The sequence below is a fragment of the Lontra canadensis genome, unplaced genomic scaffold, assembly GCF_010015895.1.
Source record: "Lontra canadensis isolate GAN:19392208 unplaced genomic scaffold, GSC_riverotter_1.0 scaffold30, whole genome shotgun sequence".
Lineage (NCBI taxonomy): Eukaryota > Metazoa > Chordata > Mammalia > Carnivora > Mustelidae > Lontra > Lontra canadensis.
In genome coordinates this window covers 1,456,234-1,478,340 of record NW_022631024.1, presented here as the reverse complement: position 1 = coordinate 1,478,340, position 22,107 = coordinate 1,456,234, and the positions used below count along the sequence as shown (strand labels likewise).

At 53.5% G+C, this 22,107-nt stretch overlaps 1 protein-coding gene across 5 annotated transcripts in view; it reads right to left on the bottom strand.

The window, feature by feature from the left end:
- Positions 1 to 22,107, bottom strand: part of RGS3 (regulator of G protein signaling 3) — a 116,222-nt gene that overhangs the window by 78,294 nt on the left and 15,821 nt on the right. For 3 of the 5 annotated variants that reach the window (XM_032865662.1, XM_032865664.1, XM_032865661.1), the window contains 8 exons: positions 21,045 to 21,139; positions 20,006 to 20,074; positions 11,672 to 11,732; positions 10,232 to 10,325; positions 9,571 to 9,626; positions 2,601 to 2,682; positions 1,719 to 1,824; positions 604 to 955 (listed from right to left, as the gene is read on the bottom strand). In XM_032865662.1, the coding sequence (XP_032721553.1) occupies positions 604 to 955; positions 1,719 to 1,824; positions 2,601 to 2,682; positions 9,571 to 9,626; positions 10,232 to 10,325; positions 11,672 to 11,732; positions 20,006 to 20,074; positions 21,045 to 21,139 (915 nt within the window). Of the gene's footprint in view, positions 1 to 603; positions 956 to 1,718; positions 1,825 to 2,600; positions 2,683 to 6,644; positions 6,947 to 9,570; positions 9,627 to 10,231; positions 10,326 to 11,671; positions 11,733 to 20,005; positions 20,075 to 21,044; positions 21,140 to 22,107 lie in introns of those variants that run through there. The other 2 variants (XM_032865668.1, XM_032865663.1) reach the window with 2 other exon arrangements.

Genomic DNA, 22,107 nt, shown 5'->3' with positions numbered 1-22,107 from the left:
TCCAAAGTGCATTCGTGGGATCCGTGGCACTGTGGGACCCTACCAACCTGGCCACGAAGCGGGCACTGTCAAGGGAATTGGGGAAATGCTGGCTTAAACCACCCTCTCCCATAAGACACCCTCAGAGCCTCGAGAAGGCCACTATGCGCTGGGAATCTCCCAGAAGAGGAGGAGAGTTTGGGGTATTTCTCAAACTTATTTGACCTCGGGACACTTTTTCCCCAGAGTGTCCCATGGGACTAACGTTTTGGTGCACGTACTCCTTGACCCACCGTGCCGTCACGTCTGTCGGCGTTCCCACCCGTGACAGGGTCCGCACCCCTCTGACCACAGCTCATGCCCCTCTGTAGACAAAGCACAGACCTGCAGGAAGCTCTTCCTCCTTTTGAGGTGAAGTCTTCCTCCCTGTGACATCCCGTGGGCCTGGAGCTGTGCCCTGGGCCGCAGAGACCCATCTGCTCTCTCTCCCCAAAGCAGCCAAAGCTAACACATACCCGGCCTCCTCCCTGAACCCTTCCAGCCCTGTGCAGGCTCCTCCCTACGCAGCTTTGTGCAAGGCCGGGGACCCATACCCTCCACCTTCCTCCAGCCAGCTGTCCATACCTGGCTCCCAGGGTTCAGTGGGGCCAGGATGATGTAGTTGGGGTCAGTGGAGGTGGTGGCACGGGACAGCGCGGGCAGGGTATGCTGGCCCCCATGCTTGGCCACCTCTGTGTAGCGTTCCCAGCCCCCGAGGAGCAGCCCATCGGAGCTGTCACACACCAGGTGGCAGCTGTGGCGCTGCTCGGGCCGTGCCTGGGCCCCATGGGTGCAGTTCTTCTCCCGCTTGTTGGGGGGTGACTGGAGGTCATGCGTCGACTTGCAGGAGGCCCGCCGCAGCACCCCGCCGTCTGGTCCAGGCTTGACCTGGGGGACCATGCGCCACACAAGCAGAATGATCTCACTGGGACAGCTCCTGCAGTGGTGGGGGGGTGACACCAAGAGGTTGAGTTTGGGCCAAGTCAGCCAGGACAGGGGCCTACAGAGCAGAGAAGAGGAGTGGGGAAGGGGAGAGAACCCCTAGCGGGTGGGCAGGAAGGGAGATAAGGGGCCGTCTCAAGCTGAGACAGCAGAAGTGTCCCTCACTTAACCAGTCAAGTCTAGCTGACTGGCAGTGGCTGAGAAGGACCCCAAGGCCAAGGCCAGGTTAAACAAGAGTACCAAACTCAACTAGTTATGTGGGCCACGGGCAGAGTCTAAGCAAGGACGAGCAAGCCAGCCACCTCCGTGCAACCCCACGGTCCAGTCATTCTAGAAGTATACCTAAAATGGTCATGAGAGTTTCACCCCAGGGGGCCAAACTTAGGGGACCCAAACATTCTAAAGAATAATTTTTCAAGTATGCACTTGAAACATTTGCAACATCTACCCGCCCCTTAAAAACAACGGGCTGAGCTCTGAAGTCACAGAGATAATGAGCTAGAGTAGAAAGGGCGGCCGTTGGAGCCGCGACGGGAACCGCAGGATCCACAGGACCCCCGTGAGAGTGTCTTGCCCACTGTCTGCTCTGGGATGCAGAAGTGCTTGGAGCCTGCACCTTCCGTTTGCAGGCTGAGACACGCCCCTGCAGAGGAGAGTGAATTGCTCACAGCCACGTGGAGGAGGGGAGGGTGAGGCCTTGTGCCTGGGGCTGGGGGGAGGCATGCCATTAGCCCGAAGCCCCCCACCGCCCCTGTCACCGGATCTCATGGGCCAGCTCCACGCATTTCCAGTGCTCCACAGGCCTCTCGTTGAGCTGGAGCACCGTGTCCAGCTGCTGCAGGCCTGCCCGCTCCGCCGGACCTCCTGTGGGGACAGAGAAAGGCCACCCAAGGGCTCCCGTGGGCCTAGAGTCAAGGCTTCCACAGTGACCTCACTACGGGGCAGACTGGCCTCTTCATTTCCTCACCTGTGAAATGCCAAGCTCGGTGGCTCTCAGGGGCCTTGGAGGAAGGCACCCCTTCGCCGTCTCATCTGCTTTGCCTGCTCACTCTTCAGCTGTCCGCCCTTCCAGCCTGGTCCTGCCTTGGTCTCCCCAGGGCCTCCCGTCCCCTGGAGAACCCTTTCTTGTTGCCCCATACTTCATTCATTCCTTCAACACTGTTCACTGAGCACCAGTCCTGAGCCCATCCGCATGCAGGCACGGGGGGGCTGGGGGGGCACCCAGATCACCAAGCTCTGACTTCTCCTCCACAAAAAGGAGAAGTCTTTGTGAAAAATAACAGACGGAATACCTATTTTTAAGTGCTAATCAGGCTGGGAATAGAGTAAAATACCAATTCCCAATTAAGTCCATAAACGACTCTCGTTTTCCCATGCAACCTTTACTGAAAATACAGGTTTAGCTCCCATTTAATGTGATTGGGAAACAAAACATAAAAATCTATTTTCATTTTGATCAAAAGAACAAAAATGTGGATATATTTTCATAAACCTCAGTTTCTTCTGTGGTCATTTAAAAATACTATTCTTTTGTTTTGAAAAACCAGAACACCACTCCAGTTTGGGGCTCTCCATTTAGATCCCACATGAAGCCAGGCGCGCGGTGGGCAAGCGGGGCTGGCATCCGCGGATACACTTACCAGAATCCACAGCCTGGACTCTAACCGGAGAGTCACAGCAGATGGTGAAGCCGAAGCCGTCCTTCCCCCTCGGGATGGTGATCTAGGACACAGCCCTGCACGGTTACTCCCAGAAGCCGCAAGGCTGCTGCCTCTGCTCTAAGGTCGGGAAGCCCACAGGCCCTGCTCAGACCCACCCTCCTTTCCAAGGGAGCTGGAGCCAAGAAGGAGGTTGGCCAGCCCTTGCTGTCCCCATCTTGGCCCAGGCATCCTAAGCACTGGGTTGTGGGCCAAGCAGGAAGGCTGGGAGCTCAGGAGGTAAATCCAGGCTGAGGCAGAAGGGTCCAGGACAGACAGAGCCTTGGCGGGGCAAACCTCGTCTTCCTCAGGCCCCGTAGACACATGGTCCAATCCAAAGAGCCCCCTGGACCTGCCCACCTCCACCTTGCCCATACCCACTGCCTCCTTGGTCCCTTCCTTCTTTCCCCCAAGGGTTCACAGAGTATCAGCCCAGGGCTGGCCCTGCGCCGAGGTCCCAGGGACAAGGCCCACCGGGGTGCTGCCCTCCCAGAGCACAAGGGAGGGAAGACGGAGATGCACATACAACCTCAGGACAAGGGTCAGGGAACAAGTGCTAGGTTCTTGGGGCAGTCCATTGCTGGGGCCTCAAGGCATCCAGTGAGGGAGGACTCCCAGGGGAGGGGGCAGGTAAGGGCACAGACAGGCCCCCTGGTGGAATCTAAACTAGCCACCGACCTTGCAGTGTCTGCTGCACGGCAGATCCACAACCCTACTTCCAGAAATTCCCTGAAAGGGCCCTGCCACCTGGATCTCTTTTCCAAGTAACACGCAATTATCGAGCCCCTACTGCATGCACGCCAGGTTCTGCTGAGGTATAGAGGCACAAGGTCTTGATCTCTGGTTCCTAGAGGGCCACAAGAATCTGCAGCTCTCTCCAAAGCAAAAGATGCAACATGCACTGGAGCAAAGTACAAGAACTGAGCTGGAAACAGTTCTTTGTGTCTGACTTTGGATGGCAGGCTTGGAAACGAGCAAGTGCTTCGCGAGGAGAGTCCTGCACCGTCCCACCAGCAGCAGGAAACAGCAGGGCGCAGGGCCGTCTGCTGGCTCAGTTCAGTTCAGCCTTGTTACACTGGCCCTCTGTGCACTGCCTTTCAGGCTGTGGGTGGGGTACAGAAGGCCCAGGCCCTGCCTGCCCGACGAGGGATTCTAGGCTGCTCAGAGCAGGTGTATGAGAGCGACAGACCTAGGGGAGGGAAAGTCAGAAGAAGGGTTCACTGGGGTCCCAAGAGACTCCATAGAAGAAGTGGACACAGAGGGGACCCTGGTGAGGCACGAGGGAGGGTGTCCCAGTTAGGTTGAGGAAGAAGACAGCTCAGCAAGCTGGAAAAGGTCAAGGGCCATTGGCCTTGTCAGGAGACTCCTTCCTCTAGAGGTTGTCTTCAAGGCTGGGCGCCTGGCATTCACCTACCAGTTGTCCCAGAGGCCGGGCATGAGGAAGGGGAGGGCCGGGGGACGCAGGGTGACCAAGGCCCTCAGAGGCTGTCGGGGAGGCCCCTGAGGCCCTGCTTCCCACCAGCCCTGGGCCTGGATTCAAAGCGAGTTTGTAAAACAGGAAATCTGACAGACAAGGGGAAGGGGGAGGGGGCAGGAAAATACCCTGTTCCCATAAGAATTCTGGGAAAACATGCGGCTAAGACAGGAAGTGAAAAAAATGGAAAGAAAGAAAGAAAAACAAACTGTGGAGTGACTGTGGAAAGCCCAGGCTGAGGCTGAGGGAAGCTGTCAGGAGCCCCGTCCACTCCATGTGACCAGGGAGGACTTCATGGGGCCTCTCAACCCACCCTTAGCCCAGGCAGAAGCTGGGACTCCAGAAGCTTTCTAGACCTTTCCCCATCCTCCCCAGCAGGGGCCATAGCCCCCCTGCCTGGGGTGCCAGCTCCACAAATGCCCTAGTGCCCATGGGCTCAGTGCTAGAAGTTTGGGGACTGGTCCCCAGAGTTGAATCTGGAGAGAAGAGATGTGCTCCCACAAAACAGCCTCCTCCTCCTACACCCTGGTCCCCTTATCCAGGTGGGACTGTGGCCTTGAACTCCCTCTGCCTTCCAAGGCACCAGCCTCATTAAGAACCAGCCCAGACAACGGTCCAAGTCAGCTGGGGGCTGGGAAGGAAGGGAAGAGGAAAGGGTGCCAGGAAGCAAGCTCCCTTTCTGGCTCCATGTGAGGGCTAGGACCACATAAAGGAAGGAGACTACATTCTGTCCATCACAGCACTCACTGCATTGAGAGGAGAGTGCCCAAAGAACTGGACCATCGCTGCCGCCCTGAGTGGAAGGCAGGACTGGTTTTAATACACCCATTTCACAGAGAAGGAAGCCGAGGCCTGAACAGAGGAAGTGGCAGCCCCCAGTTCTCAGTCCTCCTCCGTGACCCAGGGCGTCAGTGTCAGGAGGTGAGGGGAGCAGCCCAGCCCAGACTCTGGGACCTCGGCAGCTCCTGGCAGAGGCCGTCCTTCCTGGGGGTGGTCCCTGCTCTTTCCTGTCCAGGGCAGGGACGGTCACTGCTCCCAGATCTCTCCCAGGCCAGTACCTCACCTCCGCCCTCATGCCTGCTTTCTGCTCCTCTGTCACACCCAGGCTTCCATCCCCCTCCCTACCTGAGCCTGTCCTATATGTATGTCCCAGACCCTGCACCAGGCACTTTTTACACAGTGTTCCGTGCCCTCCAGAGCACCCTGGCTGGACACCGCCGTCCCTTCTCTTCTGACGAGGATACTGAGGCTCAAAGAGATCTAGTGACAAGCTCAAGGGCACAGCTCAAGAAGGCCCAAAAGCCGGTGCTCAAAACCCAGGGCAGGTTCCTAGACTAGGATCTGTCTTGAGCTTCAGCCCCAGGCCCCGCCCTGACCCATGCCTGGCGGCCCACAGGCCCAAGATGACCAAACATTTCCCCACCTCCCAAACAGAGCCCTCCACCCCATTCCCCTGCAAGCAGCTGCTGGTGTCCTGGGAGCTGTTCTGCCAGGCTCCAGGGGGGCGGGGAGCACAGGCGGGGTCCCGAGGGCTAGGGAGGATGCCCGGGAGAACAGGTGGGGTCCCAGGGCCCCAGGGTCCAATGGCAGCAAGCCGCGGTGCAGGAGGCCACTCTGGGCATCTCCCTAGGACCTAAGGCTGCCTGTCTGCAGGAGTCAGGACCCACCTTCCAGTCTGGCCATTATAATACACAGAGGGGTTTCTTCATACTTTTAAAATCAGAACCATTCCTGAGCTCCCATCAGCTTGGACAGTCCTCAAATCTGGGCATCCCTTGCCTTCACCCTCCTTGACCCCCTTCCTTATTTATAAGAAAAAGTGCCCAACGCAGTTCCAGAAAAGCCTTGAAGCCAAGAGATGGTCACTCCCCCCCCACCCCACACCCCACATCCCAGCACTGGAAGCTGAGAGCCGAGCCCCCTCTGTGAGGATGGGCTCCGGAGCTGAGGGCTCCAGCCGAGGGCTCCATCGCAGCTACCAAGGAGGAAGTCATGTGTACACACACACACTCAGAAACACCCCATCTTCATACGTACGTGCACACCAGCACACGTGGGAACACATGCTCCCACACAAACGGTGCAGGACAAGGCATTCCTGTCCCATCCGGGGGAGAGAAAGTTCATGGAAGTATAAAGTTAGGAAAAACACAAAACCCAGCTGCTCAGCCATTTCCAATCTCAGGCTTGAGATGCTTGTTTTAAAACCCACCCTGCCCCCAGATAAAAATAACAGAAAATCAACTAGATAATCTCCCCAAGGACACCACCATGTCCACGGTTAGGATGAGGCCAGGCGGGGCCTGGGCCCCCCTAGAGAAGGGCCGTGGGTAAAGGGTGGACCTCCAGGCCCACTCCGGCCTCTAGCCTCCCCCCCAGGTTGCAGTTAACTTACAAGGAGCAGGAAGAAGCAAGGAAGGCCTCATGGGAAGAGAAGGCCTGCTCAGGTGAGCCCCTACCCTGACCACCCCCTCCGGGCACCCCTGGGTACCCCCAGAGGGCCGAGCACCCACCTGTCGGTAGCGGCGCTCCGAGCACACCTTGCAGAGCCCACTGAGGCGGCTCATGGCTGCGGGTCCCGCCTCGGCTGCCGCCCCATGAAACCCCAGCTCTCCCCCGGCAGTGGGAGCCCGCACTGCGCCCCGTCAGCCTGGCATGACCGCCCTGGGAAGCCCGCCCCGCAGAAGAATGGCAGGAAATCACCTCTCACCTCCCCAGGCCCTGTCTGTGCTGTGTGCCTCTGCACGATAAGCCCGAAGGCTTCCTGAAACCTCAGAATGACAAGGAAGAGGCAGAGTTTTATATTAAAATTCCTGTCAACTAGTTAGTATTCCCCCGGCCCCCGGCGGGGAGAGGGCGCCTTTGTTCTGGCTGCATTCTCCGCCGCGGGCCACTTTGTGATTCCAGTGTTCTCACAAACACCCCTGGCTGGAAGAGAACCCAGGCAGAAAACACGGCCCCCTCTAGAACAGCGCCACCTCCCCCTGCAAATCCCAGCGTCCCCCGGGAGCAAATCCAGGGGACGAACACCGTCTGAAGAATCCACGGATGCCTTAGGGGGTCGCACTTACAGAAATCCCATCTCAAAACGGAGACCATAAAACTTGTGGGGTCTGAGGAACAGCCTGCCATTCACAAGCTACTTAAAAGTCAGTTTCCTTGGCCATGCAGTGGCCATCTGATTAGGTATTTGATGACAGGCAGACCTTAAAGGCCCATCAAAGAGGGAATTCCAATCACCATCTACCCTTCAAGAAGCTGGGGACCACGGTGGTTAAGGTCACACAGCAGGGTACAGTGGAGCTGGGACCAGAGAGCCCCAGTCTCGTTCCCTGCCTCGTAGAGCAGTTCCTGGTGAGCCCAGCACCCCTTATACCCACCTCACCGTCCCTGGGGAAACCCACCCAGCTGCTCGTGTCCTTGGGGCCACAGAGTGTCCCTCAGTACAGCCCAGCTTTGGTTGCTGTGACAGTGGGCAGGTCATGCAGGTTTCTGGGCCTCCCTCTGCCCAGGGGCACAATGGGGGAGTTGAGCAAGGGACCTCGGGAGGCTCTCCCCCAGCCCGACCAAGCCTCTGACAAGCACTCCCACTGTGCTGGGTCCTATGGACATCTCCAAGTGTGTAAGCCCAGGAAGATCAAACGGGCCTCAGAACAGCACACCCATAGGTCCGGGCCTGTGTGCAGATCCAGAATGAAGCCACCTGGAAACTAGTGGTGTTAATGTCCATGTCATGTCACGTCATAATCAAAAATCACCAGTAATGCTCTCTGGTCGCTGTCCTCCCTGTGCTCGCTAAGCAGGGAGAGAGGGAGCAAGGTCTTTGTAGCTCCTCCAGTGAAGCTAGAAGATTCTTTAAAAGATGTATTTCTTGGGTGCCTGGGTGGCTCAGTGGGTTGAGCCTCTGCCTTCGGCTCAGGTCGTGAACTCAGGGTCCTGGGATCGAGTCTCGCATCAGGCTCTCTGCTTGGTAGGGAGCCTGCTTCCTCCTCTCTCTCTCCACCTGCCTCTCTGCCTACTTGTGATCTCTCTCTGTTGAATAAATAAATAAAATCTTTATAAAAAAATAAAATAAATAAAAATAAAAATAAAAGATGTATTTCTTCATTTGAGAGAGAGAGAGAGAGAGAGAGAGAGGGGTGCAAGCGTTTGCAAGCAGACAGAGGGCGACAGAGAGAGAGAGACTCTCAACCAGGTTCCATGCTGCAGGTGGAGCCTGAAGCGGGGCTTGATTCCATGACCCCAAGATCATGACCTGAGCCGAAATCGGGAGTTCGATGTTTAACCCACTGAGCCACCCAGGTGCCCTTGAAACAAGGTTTTAAGCTTCTAATGACGCCACAGAACACAGTAACCAGCAAGTTATTTTAACAACTTAATAACCGTGCTATCCAACCAGGTAGTGACAAGACACATGTGCAAGGTAAATCGAATTCATTCAAATGGAATAAAATGAAAAAGTCAGGCCCTCCGTCACGCCAGCCACATGTGAAGGGCTCCGTGGCCCCAGGTGGCTAGTGGCCGTCACACTACCCAGAGCGGGCCCCGCCGACTTGCTCACGGCTCTACCCACCCCTCGCCCAGCACAGGGTCTGGCCCAGGAGAACGTTCAGTAAACACTGAGTGGGTGAGCGGAGTGGATGAGAGGGCGAGCCCTCTGTGGGGTGCCTGACACCTCACGGAAGGTATCGTAGGGAAAGAGCACGATCGCATCTTCCCAAGCAGACCTCATGCAGGAGGCTGTGTGGCTCAGGGTCCTCAGGAGACTGAGCTAACCTCTCCGAACCTGACCTCTGTGGGACGGGGAAGAAACGACTGCCACAGGGGCGGCAGTGAGGGTTCAAGAGGGGACCAGCAGGACTTGGCACAGGGGTGTCTCAGTCACGGGGAGTTCGCCTCTCCCTCTCTTGGTTGTTAGAGGAAACCAGGTCCCGCAAAGAGACAGAATGAACTTGGGGGAGCACCCCTAAATCCCTTTGTGAAGGTTCCTCTCTCGATTCAAAGCCCTAGTGGAGTAAGATCCCATGGGTCTCGGGTTCGGACTCACGGCTGCTCCCTGACATCAGGCAGGCCTAAGCTGAGGGCGATTCGGCCACAGGGCAAGAAGCAAGTGGTCCGAGGGGGCCTGGAGGGAAGGGGAGGCTTGGATTCGAGAGACTGAAAGTCAGTAAGATGCAGACTCTTCCATCTCCAGGGGCCAGGGCCCGGTTCTCTCCCCACTGCTGCCCTAACTATGAGTGACCTGAGAAAAGCATAAAAAATAATCCCTTAAAAATTCATGACTTGCTGAGTTTCCGAGCTCCAAGGGAACCTGAGTCTTGGGCACCAAAAACAGTCCTGTTTAGGGGTCTTCTGGGCCAATGGATAGACCAGGAGCAAGTTAGAGTCCAGGGCAAGGCCCAGGTCCTGTCAGTCCTGCCCGAGCCTGTGTCCGCCTACCTTGAGTTTCTCCCCGTTCTCAGTGTCCCCACCTCCTGGTGTTCTCAGCAGTGGGTCTGAAAGACGACAGATCAGAGTCAGAAAGTTTCTGTTGGCACATAAGAGTCCATTCCAGAGATGGCCCAGAGGACAAGGCCAGGGTGCTGGACCCATGTGTCTGTCCAGATCACTGCCAGCCTCCAAGATGTGGGCATGGCCGAGCTCAGGCTCAGCAGGGAATCCGGAGCCCGGTCTGTGTGTGAGAAGGACAGAACAGAAGGGAACCCAAAATCCAAGCAGGGCCCCCTTGCCCTACCTATCAAGGTGGACACCCCAAGGCCAGTGAGGCAACCCAGGGAGGATCCTGATCACAGAGGAGCCATACAGAAAGCTCCTGAAACCCAGCTAGAGTGGAGGGAGCTGAATCACATAGGGTCAGGCCTCTAGTTCTCTTGTGGGAAAATCCAACCACAAAAACAAGGTATGGTGGGCAAATGCTGCCTGCAGCCTGCATTCCAGCAGGGGCTCGTGAGAAGCCCCTGGACCCCTGACTTGACTGCAGCCAGTGGTGACAGATGCCACAAAACACAGGGGTGGTGCCACTACTCAGGAAGGAAGGGAAGGGAGAACGCAAGGGTAGAACAGCGTGTCCAGGCAGAAGATGAAGGTGATGTCCACGCACCTCTCAGGGGCCGCAGCCGCCGCCGCCGGGCCACCTTCAGGTGCTTGGTCCGGCCCAGGTCTTCCCCCAGAAGGTAGTACCAGCCGCTGACTTCCTGTCACAAGGGAAGGCATGACATGCTCAGACAGAGGAGGCAGAGGCCCCAGGTCAGACTGACACCAGTCCCCACCACCACCAAAAAAAAGCAGCACCTGGAGAGCCTCTGTCAGGAGCATCATCTCAGCAGAGACAGACACTCCAGCTGCACTGACCCAGAGGGAGCTGCCATCCCTACACCTCCAGGAAGCTCTCCCTGATGCTCCAGGCAGAGCTGGTCTTCCTCCCTGCTGAATCCCCACAGCCTCTTGTCCCTGGAGGACAACGGTCGACTTGCCTGCCTGCCTCCCCACTAGGCTGTGCAGAGGCTCTCTGATGGGACTAACCCTGTGCCTTGTATACAGTAGGAGCCCAATGAATGTTGACAGAACAGAAAGGTGGCAGTGAAAGAAGGATGGAGAGGCTAGAAAGTAGGCATCCTGAGGCTCCTGAGCTGTCCCCATGGGGGTACTTCATTCCCAAGAGGGAATGAAGCCAGCGCTGCCATCAAGAGAAGATATTTGGGACCTACATGCAGGGTAAAGAGTCCTCAGCCACCTGCCCCAGACTCCACTCCAGGACACAAAGTAGCAGGGCCACCACATCTCTCTGCCTCCCCTGCTCAAAAGCCTCCAGTTTGGGGTTGGTGGCAAGGATTGCAGGGGTGGATAAGGAACTGGGTACCCAGAGGAAGGGTCTTAAGATTCCACAGTCCTCACACAGCCAGAAGGAAAGCTCCACAGATGATGGTGCTGCTCCCTCCTTCCCTGACACTTGCTCGACCCAAAAATATGAGAGCCAGTAGATAACGTTAAAAGATTGAGAAAATCGGAAGGGGAGGTGAACAATGAGAGACTATGGACTCTGAAAAACAATCTAAAGGGTTTGAAGAGGTGGGGGGGTGGGAGGTTGGGGGAACCAGGTGGTGGGTATTAGAGAGGGCACGGACTGCATGGAGCACTGGGTGTGGTACAAAAACAATGACTACTGTTATGCTGAAAATAAATTTTAAAAAATGATTAAAAAAATAATAATAAAAGATTGAGAACCCCCTAGCCTTCCTCCTCCAGGGCAAGCCCAGGAGGGCTCAGAACTCCAAGGGATCTGCCAGGGTCCTGGTGTAGCAGACTCCAGGCCCAGAGCCCCCTGGAACGCTTTGAAGCTGCCTGACAACTGATCTCTGACAAGCGCCAACCAAGAAGAGGACCCAAAGCCTGGTGGGAGGAGCGATCAACAGTGTTGTTATTCAGGCCGCAGAGCAGGAGAGTCAGAAGCTCCACCCAAGGGCTTCCAGACAAAGAGCTCTGGCAGTGCTAGCCCTGACCTTGATGGGATGATCCTTCCAGAAGCTTCCCTGGGGCTCACCTTGTCCGGAGTCAGGAGGGACTTCACCCCAAAGCTCATGCAGCCAATGAGTCCGCTCTGTCTGGGAGAACAACGGAGGCTTGAGTCAGCACCTTCTCGAAGGGTTCTATCGGGAGACCAATTATCGCATGCAACATAGGTCTGCCTGATTCCCTGTGAGCACTTTGACCCACGTCGTCTCATCTGATCCTTCCAACTTTGTGAGTTAGGTTGGAGAGGGCTGAGTCTCCCCATTTCACAGAGGAAAAGGCCGAGAGGCTCAGAGCTGGTCCCCTTCCCAGGGTCACAAAACAAGTGAGTAGTCAGGTCCTGTGGGAAAGCCATGCACCCTAGCTTGGAAAGCCATCCTCCCTCTACCAACCACAGAAGCTCAAGGCTACCAGGCTTTGGGGACTTTTTTTTTTTCTTTAATTTTAATAGAATCAACATACTGTATTATATTAGTTTCAAGAGTACAGTATAATGATTCAACAACTCCACGTCTCCCAGTGCTCATGAAGATAGGTCACGGTCTCCCCTCCCCCTCCCCCACCTCTCCCCTGGCAACCAGTTTGTTCTCTGTACTTAAGAGTCCAGGTTTTTTGTCCTTTTTTTTTTTTTTTTTCCATTTGCTCATTTGTATTGTCTCTTAATTCCACATAGGGTGAAATCGTACAGTATTTGTCTATCTCTGCCTGACTCATTTCACTCAGCGTGAACAATTCTGGTACTGAGATCTGAAGAGCCACGCCGCAGCGGGAATTTCAGCACCCAGCTCAGCGGACTGACGCTCAGCTGAAAAGCTGTGGGACCTCAAGTTCAAGAAGGTTTTCTCAGGTACAGGCGGGACCTTAGCAGTTCCAGGACAGGCTCAGGTCACGGTCCCAGTCAACACAAAAATTGTTGAGACTAACCTGACCTGGAAAAGTAGGCGTGAGCCAGGGTCAAGCCATGTGGGCGGGGTCACACTGTGGCCAGAGGCTGAGTCCAGTAAGTTCCTCCATGGCTAAGAGTAATTCAAAGTTCTGGAAGACCGATCACCATTGAGTCCCAACGTCCAATCAGGGACTGACTGATAGAAGGCAGCTTCCAGTAATGATGGCATACGCTAATGCTAACGAAATTCAAAAAATAATCTTGCTGGGTGCCTGGGTGGCTCAGTTGGTTAAGCAACTGTCTTCCGCTCATATCATGATCCTGGAGGCCCGGGATCGAGTCCCACATCGGGCTCCCAGCTCCATGGGGTGTCTGCTTCTCCCTCTGACCTTCTTCCCTCTCATGCTCTCTCTCACTGTCTTTCTCTCAAATAAATAAATAAAATCTTTAAAAAATAATAATCTTGTCACTGGGAGAGAAAATGAAATAGTTGACAAATCTGTAGTTTAATGAGAGGGACACCCACAAAAATATTAACAATGGTTGTCTCCGGTAGATGGGATTAGAAAGGTTTTTGTCTTCTTTGGGTTTTCAGTGTTTTCAAATTTTCATAGGGAACAAGCACTACTTTTGTAATCAGAAAAGAAAAACAATATAAAAGCATTTGAAAATACTTCTACTCTCCCATATCTTTCTCTAGCCTAGCACGAGAGTCACTTTCTCATTTTTCTGTTCTCCTCTTTCTTAGTGCATCCCCAACTCAGACTGCCCCAGAGACTGGTTTGATAGCTGTTAATCAAGAAATGACATGAGTATTTAGATGGAAGCATAATCAACCCTTCAACACCGGAGGGACCCACAGAGAGGAGGGATTGAGCAAATACTGTGGAAGACACAAGAGCAAAGCCAAAGATGGAAGGAGACGCCCAGATGGGTAGTAAACTCCCTGGAGACATGCCTCCCAGAACCTGCTCCAGGGCAGCCTAAGTGAGGCCAGGGGCTCTAGCCGAGGGTTCAGCCTAGAACCCTCTGAAGAGCCCACCCAAGTCCTGTGCACCAGAGCCTGCTCCCGGGGACCAGACACAGCAAGTCCAAGGTGGGATCCGGACATGCAAGTCTAGAGGAAGCTATCCCGGACTCCTGCAGGGCTCCTGCCCATGCCTGCTGCAGTCTAGGACCAGTGGGCCAGGTCTCATTGAATACATACTGTTTGCATTCTCTGGAAAGGGTAGCAACTCATCACCAGACTGTCCCAGGCAGAATAAAACTAACGGCTTCTCACAGGCAGCCAAGTCAAGTGGGGGCGGGGCTGCCAAAAGGCAAGGACTGATCCTTGGAACCGGAGTCCCTGCCCCACAGAGGCACACTCTGCCCCGACCCGTGCCTCCCCATCTCCTGTCACTTGGCTACTCCCCCTGCTCCCTCTCCCTGGCCTCATTTCCTGCGGCCTGGGCACCATGGTTCCCCCTCTTCCTTGCCCCTTCCCATCAGACAAGACCAGATTAATAATCTACCCAAAGAGGACAGTGCACACACCCCCACTAAAGGGACCCTTCCACATCCCTCTCCCCAGCCCACCCCCAGAAGCAAGCACTTCTCCCTCCTGGGAAGTAGCCAAGTAGGCACTACCAGCCACAGGGACCATCACCAACAGCAGACACTAGTCTGAGTTGCCATTCCAGAAAAGCCTTTTCAAGGCTTCGCCAAAGTCCTCACCACGAATTTAATTTTATTTATCAACACATTCAAGGGCAGCCCGGCTGGTATCTAGGTGCTCACACTTCCTTGGTGCACACTTTCCTATCACACTGGGTATGGCTCTAACTTTCTAAATGTCCAAGCATGATGCTTTGGCTGTAATAAAGGCTGCCTCTCCCCTCTGCTCTTCAGTAAGTGGAATTTCATTCCCTGAGGCTTAGAGAATGCTACATGGTTAATAGCTTCCCATGAGCTTTGCTTCCTGTTAAGGGGCCTCCAATGAGATCATGCTAATTCAGGCCAAGTAAATTGTCACAATTAATGTCCATAAGCAGGAAACTCTCTCTAAGTGTTCTTCAATTAGCTACTCCTTAAGCCCGCTTCTGAAAAATCTTTGGAGGAAGAAAGACTTCTTTTACATGTAATCTGACCTGCGATGTACTGGTCGGTCAGCTTATAAACTTGGGAACAGGTGCTTACCCTGGAGACTGCCTGAAAACTTCACGAGCACCAAGTCTCAGGGCCCAAGCCTTGGTGACTTCTGAATGCTGAACCCTGAGCTCAGGGCTCTGTGCACTCAGTGAAGGCTTGACGAATGAATGAATCCATCATGCCTGTGGTTGGTTGGCAGGCACTGGGCAAGGAGCCGCAGCATTAAGGAAAGAAGACAAACATGCAGGGATTGAAATAGCATTTCAAGACAGCAATACAAGGCCTCTCACTGACAGGGCGAGATTGACAGACAAACAGTGCAGGCAACAAATGCTGAAAGCTCTGGGAGGGCTGAGATCCTGGAAGAAGGCCTGAAGAGCTGAGCCAGGTAGAGGAAGAGGAAGGGCAGAGGGAACAGCCAGTACAAAGACTCAGAGGTAAGGCTTCATGGAACTCTCATGGGGAAGAGTATTTGGCTCAGTTACCTTTTGAGCAGAGGGCACCAGACCCCTGCAAAATGAAAACGCATTATTTTCAGGGAATGCTTTTCCATTCTCTCTGCAGGGGCCTTAAACTATTTCTGTTGCCGGGTTAGAGCATTTAATCTCCATTTATTTTTACTTTGGTGGCTTAAATTGAACACGTATTTTTCCATTCATTTTTTTTCTTCATTCCCCGTGTCTGGTCACAAGCTTTCTAACATGATGGCACTGTGCTTGGCACTGAGATCCTGTTTGGGAAGTAGATTAAAGGCGGGAGAACAGGACAGGGTATGACACACAGCAAAGAGACTCTCCATAAATGTTCCTACTCTTTGCATAAAGGATTATGTGTTTAGAGCCTATGTGTGTTTTGTTCTTTTTTTAGCGCGGGGCATGACCTTACAATCCTAAGACTGTTCTCTGGCCACTGGTTCTGAAAGCGCTATGACTGATACTAGAAGCTTCAGCGTGGGCTTCACCGTATCATCAAACAAAACTTTTAAATAGCTGAGTTCCAGAGTCAGTGATATCAAGGAGTTACTGTTAATTGTCAAGCATGATAATGGCACTGCGGTTTTCTTAAGCCATCTTTTAGAGAGAGATGTAGAGAGGACATGAGATGATGTCTGGGATTGGCTTTAAAAAAATCCACTGGAGGAGGGAGAATGTGTGGGGGCAGGGAGGGAATTAGACTCGCCATATAGTGCTGATTGATGAAGCTGGACTATGACTCTATGAGGGCTTATTATATGATATATCCTACCTTTGTGTATGTTTGAAAATGTCTATAATTTCTTGAAAATTCACAGAACTTGAAAGCTGAAAAAATCTTAGCATCTTTCACTGAATTTCACAGTTGAAACCGGGGCCCAGAGTGGGGAAGGGACTTACCCAAGGTCTCCCAGTGATGCTGGCATGAAGCCAGTCTCCTACCCTCATGCCTGGTTCCCCTCAGCACCCACTGTGTCACCACGATGAGGTGACATCACCCAGCATTTCCCCCAGAACGTCTTTGTAGACCATCTCATCCCCCTAAGATGAGTTCACAGCCGTCACTGGCAGGATCGTGAGAAGTCATGAACAGAGGCTTCCCTTTTATCTCTTATCAGTTGCAAAGTGCAGCTGCCACATATTCACCTGGATGATTTATGTAAAACCACACGACAAATGCCGTGGGAAACAGCCCAGGCCCCAAGGAACAAGGGTACCGACACAGTGTGTCACAGAAAGAGTACAGCTTTGGAGCCATTTATGGCCTGCATGAGACGGTCAGTGGGGCTGTAACATGGTTATAATTACACAGGTTTGGCACCAAGCTGCCTGAATTTGAATCCTGTTTCCACCACCTCTTGGCTGTGCTAGCTTGGGCAAGTTACTTGATCTCTCTGTGTCTCTGTGTCCTCCCCTGTCAGAGAGCGACAATACCATTACCTATTTAGACAGCGTTGTGAGGATTAAATTAGACAATGCGTGGAGCGGCTGTGCAATGTCCACACACAGTGGACATTCGGTGTCTAAAAACCTCACACAAGCTCCTTCGCCTTCTTCTTCTCTGAAGGGAGGAGGGACTGTAAGAATTCCTGCCTCCCAGGGTTGTGATGAGGATTAAATGAGATAATGTATGTCGAGTGCCTGGCACAGAGAAGAGTTCAGTCAATGTTTGTTTCCTTCCTTCTGTGATGGTCTTTGATGTTGCTAAGTCGCATGTCTGTCCTTCGTCCTTCGGAGAAGCACAATGCGGTGTAAGTGTTCCACAGGGCAGAATCCTGCAATTGCTCGGTCTGCCTCCCCCAGCTCAGAGCCCTTCTGGCTCCGAGACAGATCAACACCACGCCTCCCCATGGCCCAGGGGCCTCTGTGGTGCCGGCAGCTTCGGAGGGGCCATCTGTCCCCCAGTGGGCCTGCCTGTGCCTGCTCTGTCCCTCTTGAGCTTTGGGTTGGGACCGTGACCACGAGTTCCACTCTGTTTGGTTTAATAAGGAATCTCACTTTCCCAAAATAGGCAACAAGTGGAGACACGGCCTCTGTCACGCTGCCCCGCTGGGCGCTGACTCACTTTCCCCCCAACCTCACTTTCCTTTCCAAAAACTGTGAACTGCCCTCTGCTGGGCTTGCCCTGGTCCCACAGGAGGGCAGACCTCTGTGGCAGATGCTGCCCGCCTCCAGCACCTGCTCTCCTCCTTGCCTCCATCCTGTGGGCTCCCCGATGCCCTCCTCTGTCTTCTTCAGGTTTTCCTGTCAAGATGGGATTCTTACCCTTGAGCCTGGTCACTCACATCCTGGGCAGTCCCCCCTACTTCACCTACCACCTTGGTAGTCGTGGCTCCCATATTCTTGGCATGGACCTCTCTCCCTCTGGGCTCTGTGTCGGCAAGGCTCCCCCCACCGCCACAGCTCCATCTGGCTGCTCTCCAGCCCCTCCTTCCCAGGGGGCCCAAAGCTGGTTCCCTTCCCCTCCATGGCATGCTGGTTTGCTTGGGGACACCACCTGATACTGGGAATGATCCCTGACTTCACCTGCTGCTCTCACAGCCAAACCACCACTAAGTACTATTAATCTCATCTCCTAAATCTGTCCTAGGTCTGTTTCTCTCCTCTCCATCCCTAAAGCATCTCTCTCACAGATCACTCCAAGATCTCCTAGTTCCTCCCCAGCCTTTCAAAGCCCTACCAGGTGACAGATCTAGAACATGCATCTACCTCTCCCCTGCTCAACACCCCTCAGTATCTCTCCACCACCAACTTCCCAAACACCAAGCTGGCGGCATGAGGGTCCCCCGAGAACTTGTATAAGCGTAGATTCCTCAGCCCTGCCCATGAAGATCAGACTGAATCCATCTGATGTGGCCCCTGGGAACCTGTGTTCTCTGCAAGCATCCCAGGGAATCTGATGCAAATCCAGGACTGAGAACCACCAGCCTTAGGAGGCAACCCACACACCAAAGAACACCTACAGAATCATCTGATTTGGCTTACACCAACCTCTTCATCTTATCTCTAACTGGTCCGTACTTTGTACTTGACCCTCCTGCCACACCGGGTAGTTTGGAGACCCCTCCCCACTCCCGCCCTGTCCTGGACGCTATATTCTGCTGGTTCTTTCTTCTGTCCTTCTGCGTGTACCCCGGGAGGCAGTATAGTGAGAGTGAGACTCTGGGGCCTAAGTGCCCCAGCCCAGCTCTACTGCCTACTGGCCATGTGACCTTGGGCAACTGACTCCCTTTCTTACCTTCCATTTCCTCTCCTGAAAACTCAGTCAAAACCCTACTCCTCTTAAGAGTTATGAATTAAATGAGATAACGCACTGTCAACCCCTGGCTTGCGGTCAACCCCCAATAAACTGTTGTTCTTATTATCAATGTGATGTCCTCTTCCTCACCCACACCTCTAAGTCCCTATCAGTGATCCTCTCCAGAGCAGTATTGTCTCTGATTGACCCCACGTGTCCCCAGCATCTAGAACAACGTAGTCACCTGGGTACCCAGGAAATGGCAGCTGAATGAATGGAGCCTACAGCACCATCACTTCCATGAGAAAAAGCATATGCTCCATTAAAAGAAATATCCTTCCTTATGAAGGCTGAATAAGGCTCAATTTTAAAAAGGATACCAGCTATAACATTTAAGATACTAAAAAGCAACCTCAAAATGTCTTCCCAGTCTAAGCTGATGAACGGAGCTGATTTTCATTCACTGAGGCATTTTTCCAGTTACCACTTGGTTCTATGATGGTTCAATAAAAGTATGACCACAGGGTCCCCCAGATCCCTTTGGCTGCACCAGGGGAAAGAGCTCCTGCTGCTCACGGTAGGCAAGGCACTCAGCCCAGCTGCTCTTACCCCTCTGCCGGACAGCCGATTCTCCCCCTCGCCCCACACTCCTCGCCTGTGCTGGACTAAACCCCACACTAAGGACCATGTCTGGCCTCCCACCTCCTGGGCAGCCCCCAGACCCACCTGTTTGGCTCCTCCCACAAAAGACCTCTGCACCTGCCATGCAGCCTCCTCATGGCAGCCTGAGCCCAGTATCATAACCCTGCCTTTTGCCTTTGCTCATGCAAAACCTTCTCTCCTTGTCTTTTTTTTTTTCTAAGATTTTATTTATTTGACAGACAGAAATCACAAGTAGGCAGAGAGGCAGGCAGAGAGAGAGAGAGAGGAGGAAGCAGTCTCCCTGCTAAGCAGAGAGCCTGATGCGGGGCTCGATCCCAGGACCCTGGAATCATGACCTGAGTCGAAGGCAGAGGCTTTAACCCACTGAGCCACCCCGGCACCCCCTTCTCTCTTTGTCTTATTCTTGATCTCTGCCCCAAGTACACAATCCCATTTCTTTTGTGAAGCCTTCCTTGATCACGGTGGCCCACGAGGAACTTCCCTCTTCCTATACTTATTGTCCTTATTACTCATTCAGCCTTGTATCCATTCAAACAATATTCACAGAACATCTATGTGCTAGGTATTGAGTATAGTGATGTCTAGGAAAGAAATGGGCCTATTTTTCTAGGAGCTTCTACTCGTATGGAACTGAGCCTGTTTATATGTTACTGTAATCAGTGTTTAAGCAGCACCTAGTATCCCTTTCTGTAAGTGGGCACCTTGAGAACAGAATCCACAGGCAGGCTGGCTGGTGTCTCCAGAGAGCAGCGCAGTACCTTGTTGATACCAAGGGTACAGCAAATGCTACTTGGTAACACAGTCCTTGGCATTGTCTGGTGCTATGGGGACTCAGAGGAGGTCTAGTCTCTCAGGTTGAGTGTGGCCACTACTACTCAGTCATCTCACAAGATTTAACTGTTGTCTGCTGGCCACCTGTCTGCCACCTGCAGGCCAAGAGCAGGCTCTCCCCTCCAGCTCAGTGCTTCCCCTCACCTGGAGTCACCCGCCCTATTCCACACAGTGACCAGAAGGCGCTTCTGTTCATCTTCCTCTTGGACAGGACTGCAAAGCAAACCAAATGATTAGGGTGTTAGTAGGGCCGAGCTCCGGGCTGGACCTCCAGAATCCATCACAGTTGCAAAGTTTAGAAATAACTTAAACAACCATAAGGAGCTGGTTAAAGAAACTCCCAACAGGGTGGGAGGTGAGTACTCACACACACAGAAGAGCTTACATCACCTTGTTCAGGACAAAAGGGAGCTTACTGCACACTATTATAAAACAACCCCATTTTTGTAAACACCTGCACGCACACACACACATACACACCCACACAAATCAAAGACCCAAAAAGAAATAACCCAAGGCATGTAGGGCTCAAGGGGTTTTCTCTTTTCTTCTCTTTGCTGATCTATTTTTCTACAATAAACAAAATTAGTTTGAAAAAAAAAAAAAGTGTACTTCATTTTCAGTAACAGAATACCAAACGGCCATTCCTTCCCATTGGTCCCAGAGTTCAGGGAGGGGGGAACAAATAATAACAATACTACTACTACCTCTACTACTAGTAATAATAATAATAATAAACAGCTGACCACGCATTACACGGTCTCAGTCATAGGTCAGCTCTCCGAGGTCGGTACTCTCATCAGCCCGTTTTACAACTATGAAAGTTGTGGCCCGGGGAGGGTAGCAAGTTTTACAAAGTGGAGGAATTCCTCCACTTGGAAAATTTCTTCTACCCAAAGAAAAGCCTTGGCCCGAGGCACGGTGGGAAAATGCCTACTTGTCAGGGGCTGCCAGCCTCAGGCTGGGCACTTTGTTGTGAGAACCAGCCAAGAGGCACCTTATCACCATGGACCTCGCAGCCGGGCCCGGAGCCAGCGATCCAAGGACACAAGTGAACAGGAAAATGCAGACATCCTTCAGAAGTCACTGTTTTTCTGCTCAGATCCACTTCTAGATTTGACAGACAGAGCTGTTTCCAGATAAACACTCCTTCCCTCTCCCCTCAAGGCCCCCAGACTCTTACAAGAAGAAGTGCTCGCGGAAGACCGGCTCTCTGCAGTCTGGGACGGTCTGTGTCTTCTGGCGACGAAGTCGGTTATCTTCAGGGATCAGAGAAATCTTGAATTGGAGAAAAGCAAGCATAAGAGGGCTCATGGCCTCCAACACACTGAAGCCCAGCAGCGGACTCTGCCCATTTCCCAGGGGAAAGGCTTCCCGGATGTCCTTCAAACTGGCCTCTGCGGAGGAGGACAGGGTGCTGTCCTCGGTCAGAGGCCAGGAGACAAACAGAAGCTACTGCCGAGGCACTAGAGTCAGAGGCGGGAACAGGGAGCGGGGAAAGGTCCCCAAAGCGTGACACCACCAAGGCAGCCACAGGCTTGGCCGTAGATGGGGTGTACTTCGGCCATCTCCGGTCTTCCTCTCAGCACTGGCCTCTCTCTTGAGTTCCCTGCAGCTGCTCAGTGCTCCCTTCCCCAGAGGCTCTAGGTCAGCCTCCGCTTAAGGTCGCAAATCCATGTTCTCGCCCTCGAGCTGCTCCCGCCCTGCTCCTGACCAAGTTCTCACCGACAGGTACCTCTGACCAGCCTGGGGGCTTTGGGAGAGAAGAGAGGGGTACATCCCAGCTGCCACACTCTGGGAGGTGGCTGGCCTTCGGCTCTGGCTGGAAGTAGGCCCTCCGCCCTGTGGGGCCTCTGTCTTCACGACAAAGGCCCCACTCATTTGGATCTTCTAGGCCTCAGAGATACTCCCTCTCCTCCACCACCCAGACCTGGCCATCTTGCTTCTGGTTTTGCCAGGGAGAGGACTGAGAATACTGCTTTTCATGAGAGGGTTTGGGATTATCTGTGGGTTTCTGTCACACACACATTCACGGTGCTCACTCATGGGGATGACCGAGCTCACGCATAAGAGTCCAGCTCTTGGGGTACCTGGCTGGCTCAGTGGGTTGAGGCCTCTGCCTTCAGCTCAGGTCATGATCCCAGGGTCCTAGAATTGAGTCCCACATCGGGCTCTCTGCTCAGCAGGGAGCCTGCTTCCTCCTCCCTCTGCCTGCCTCTCTGCCTACTTGTAATCCCTAGCTGTCG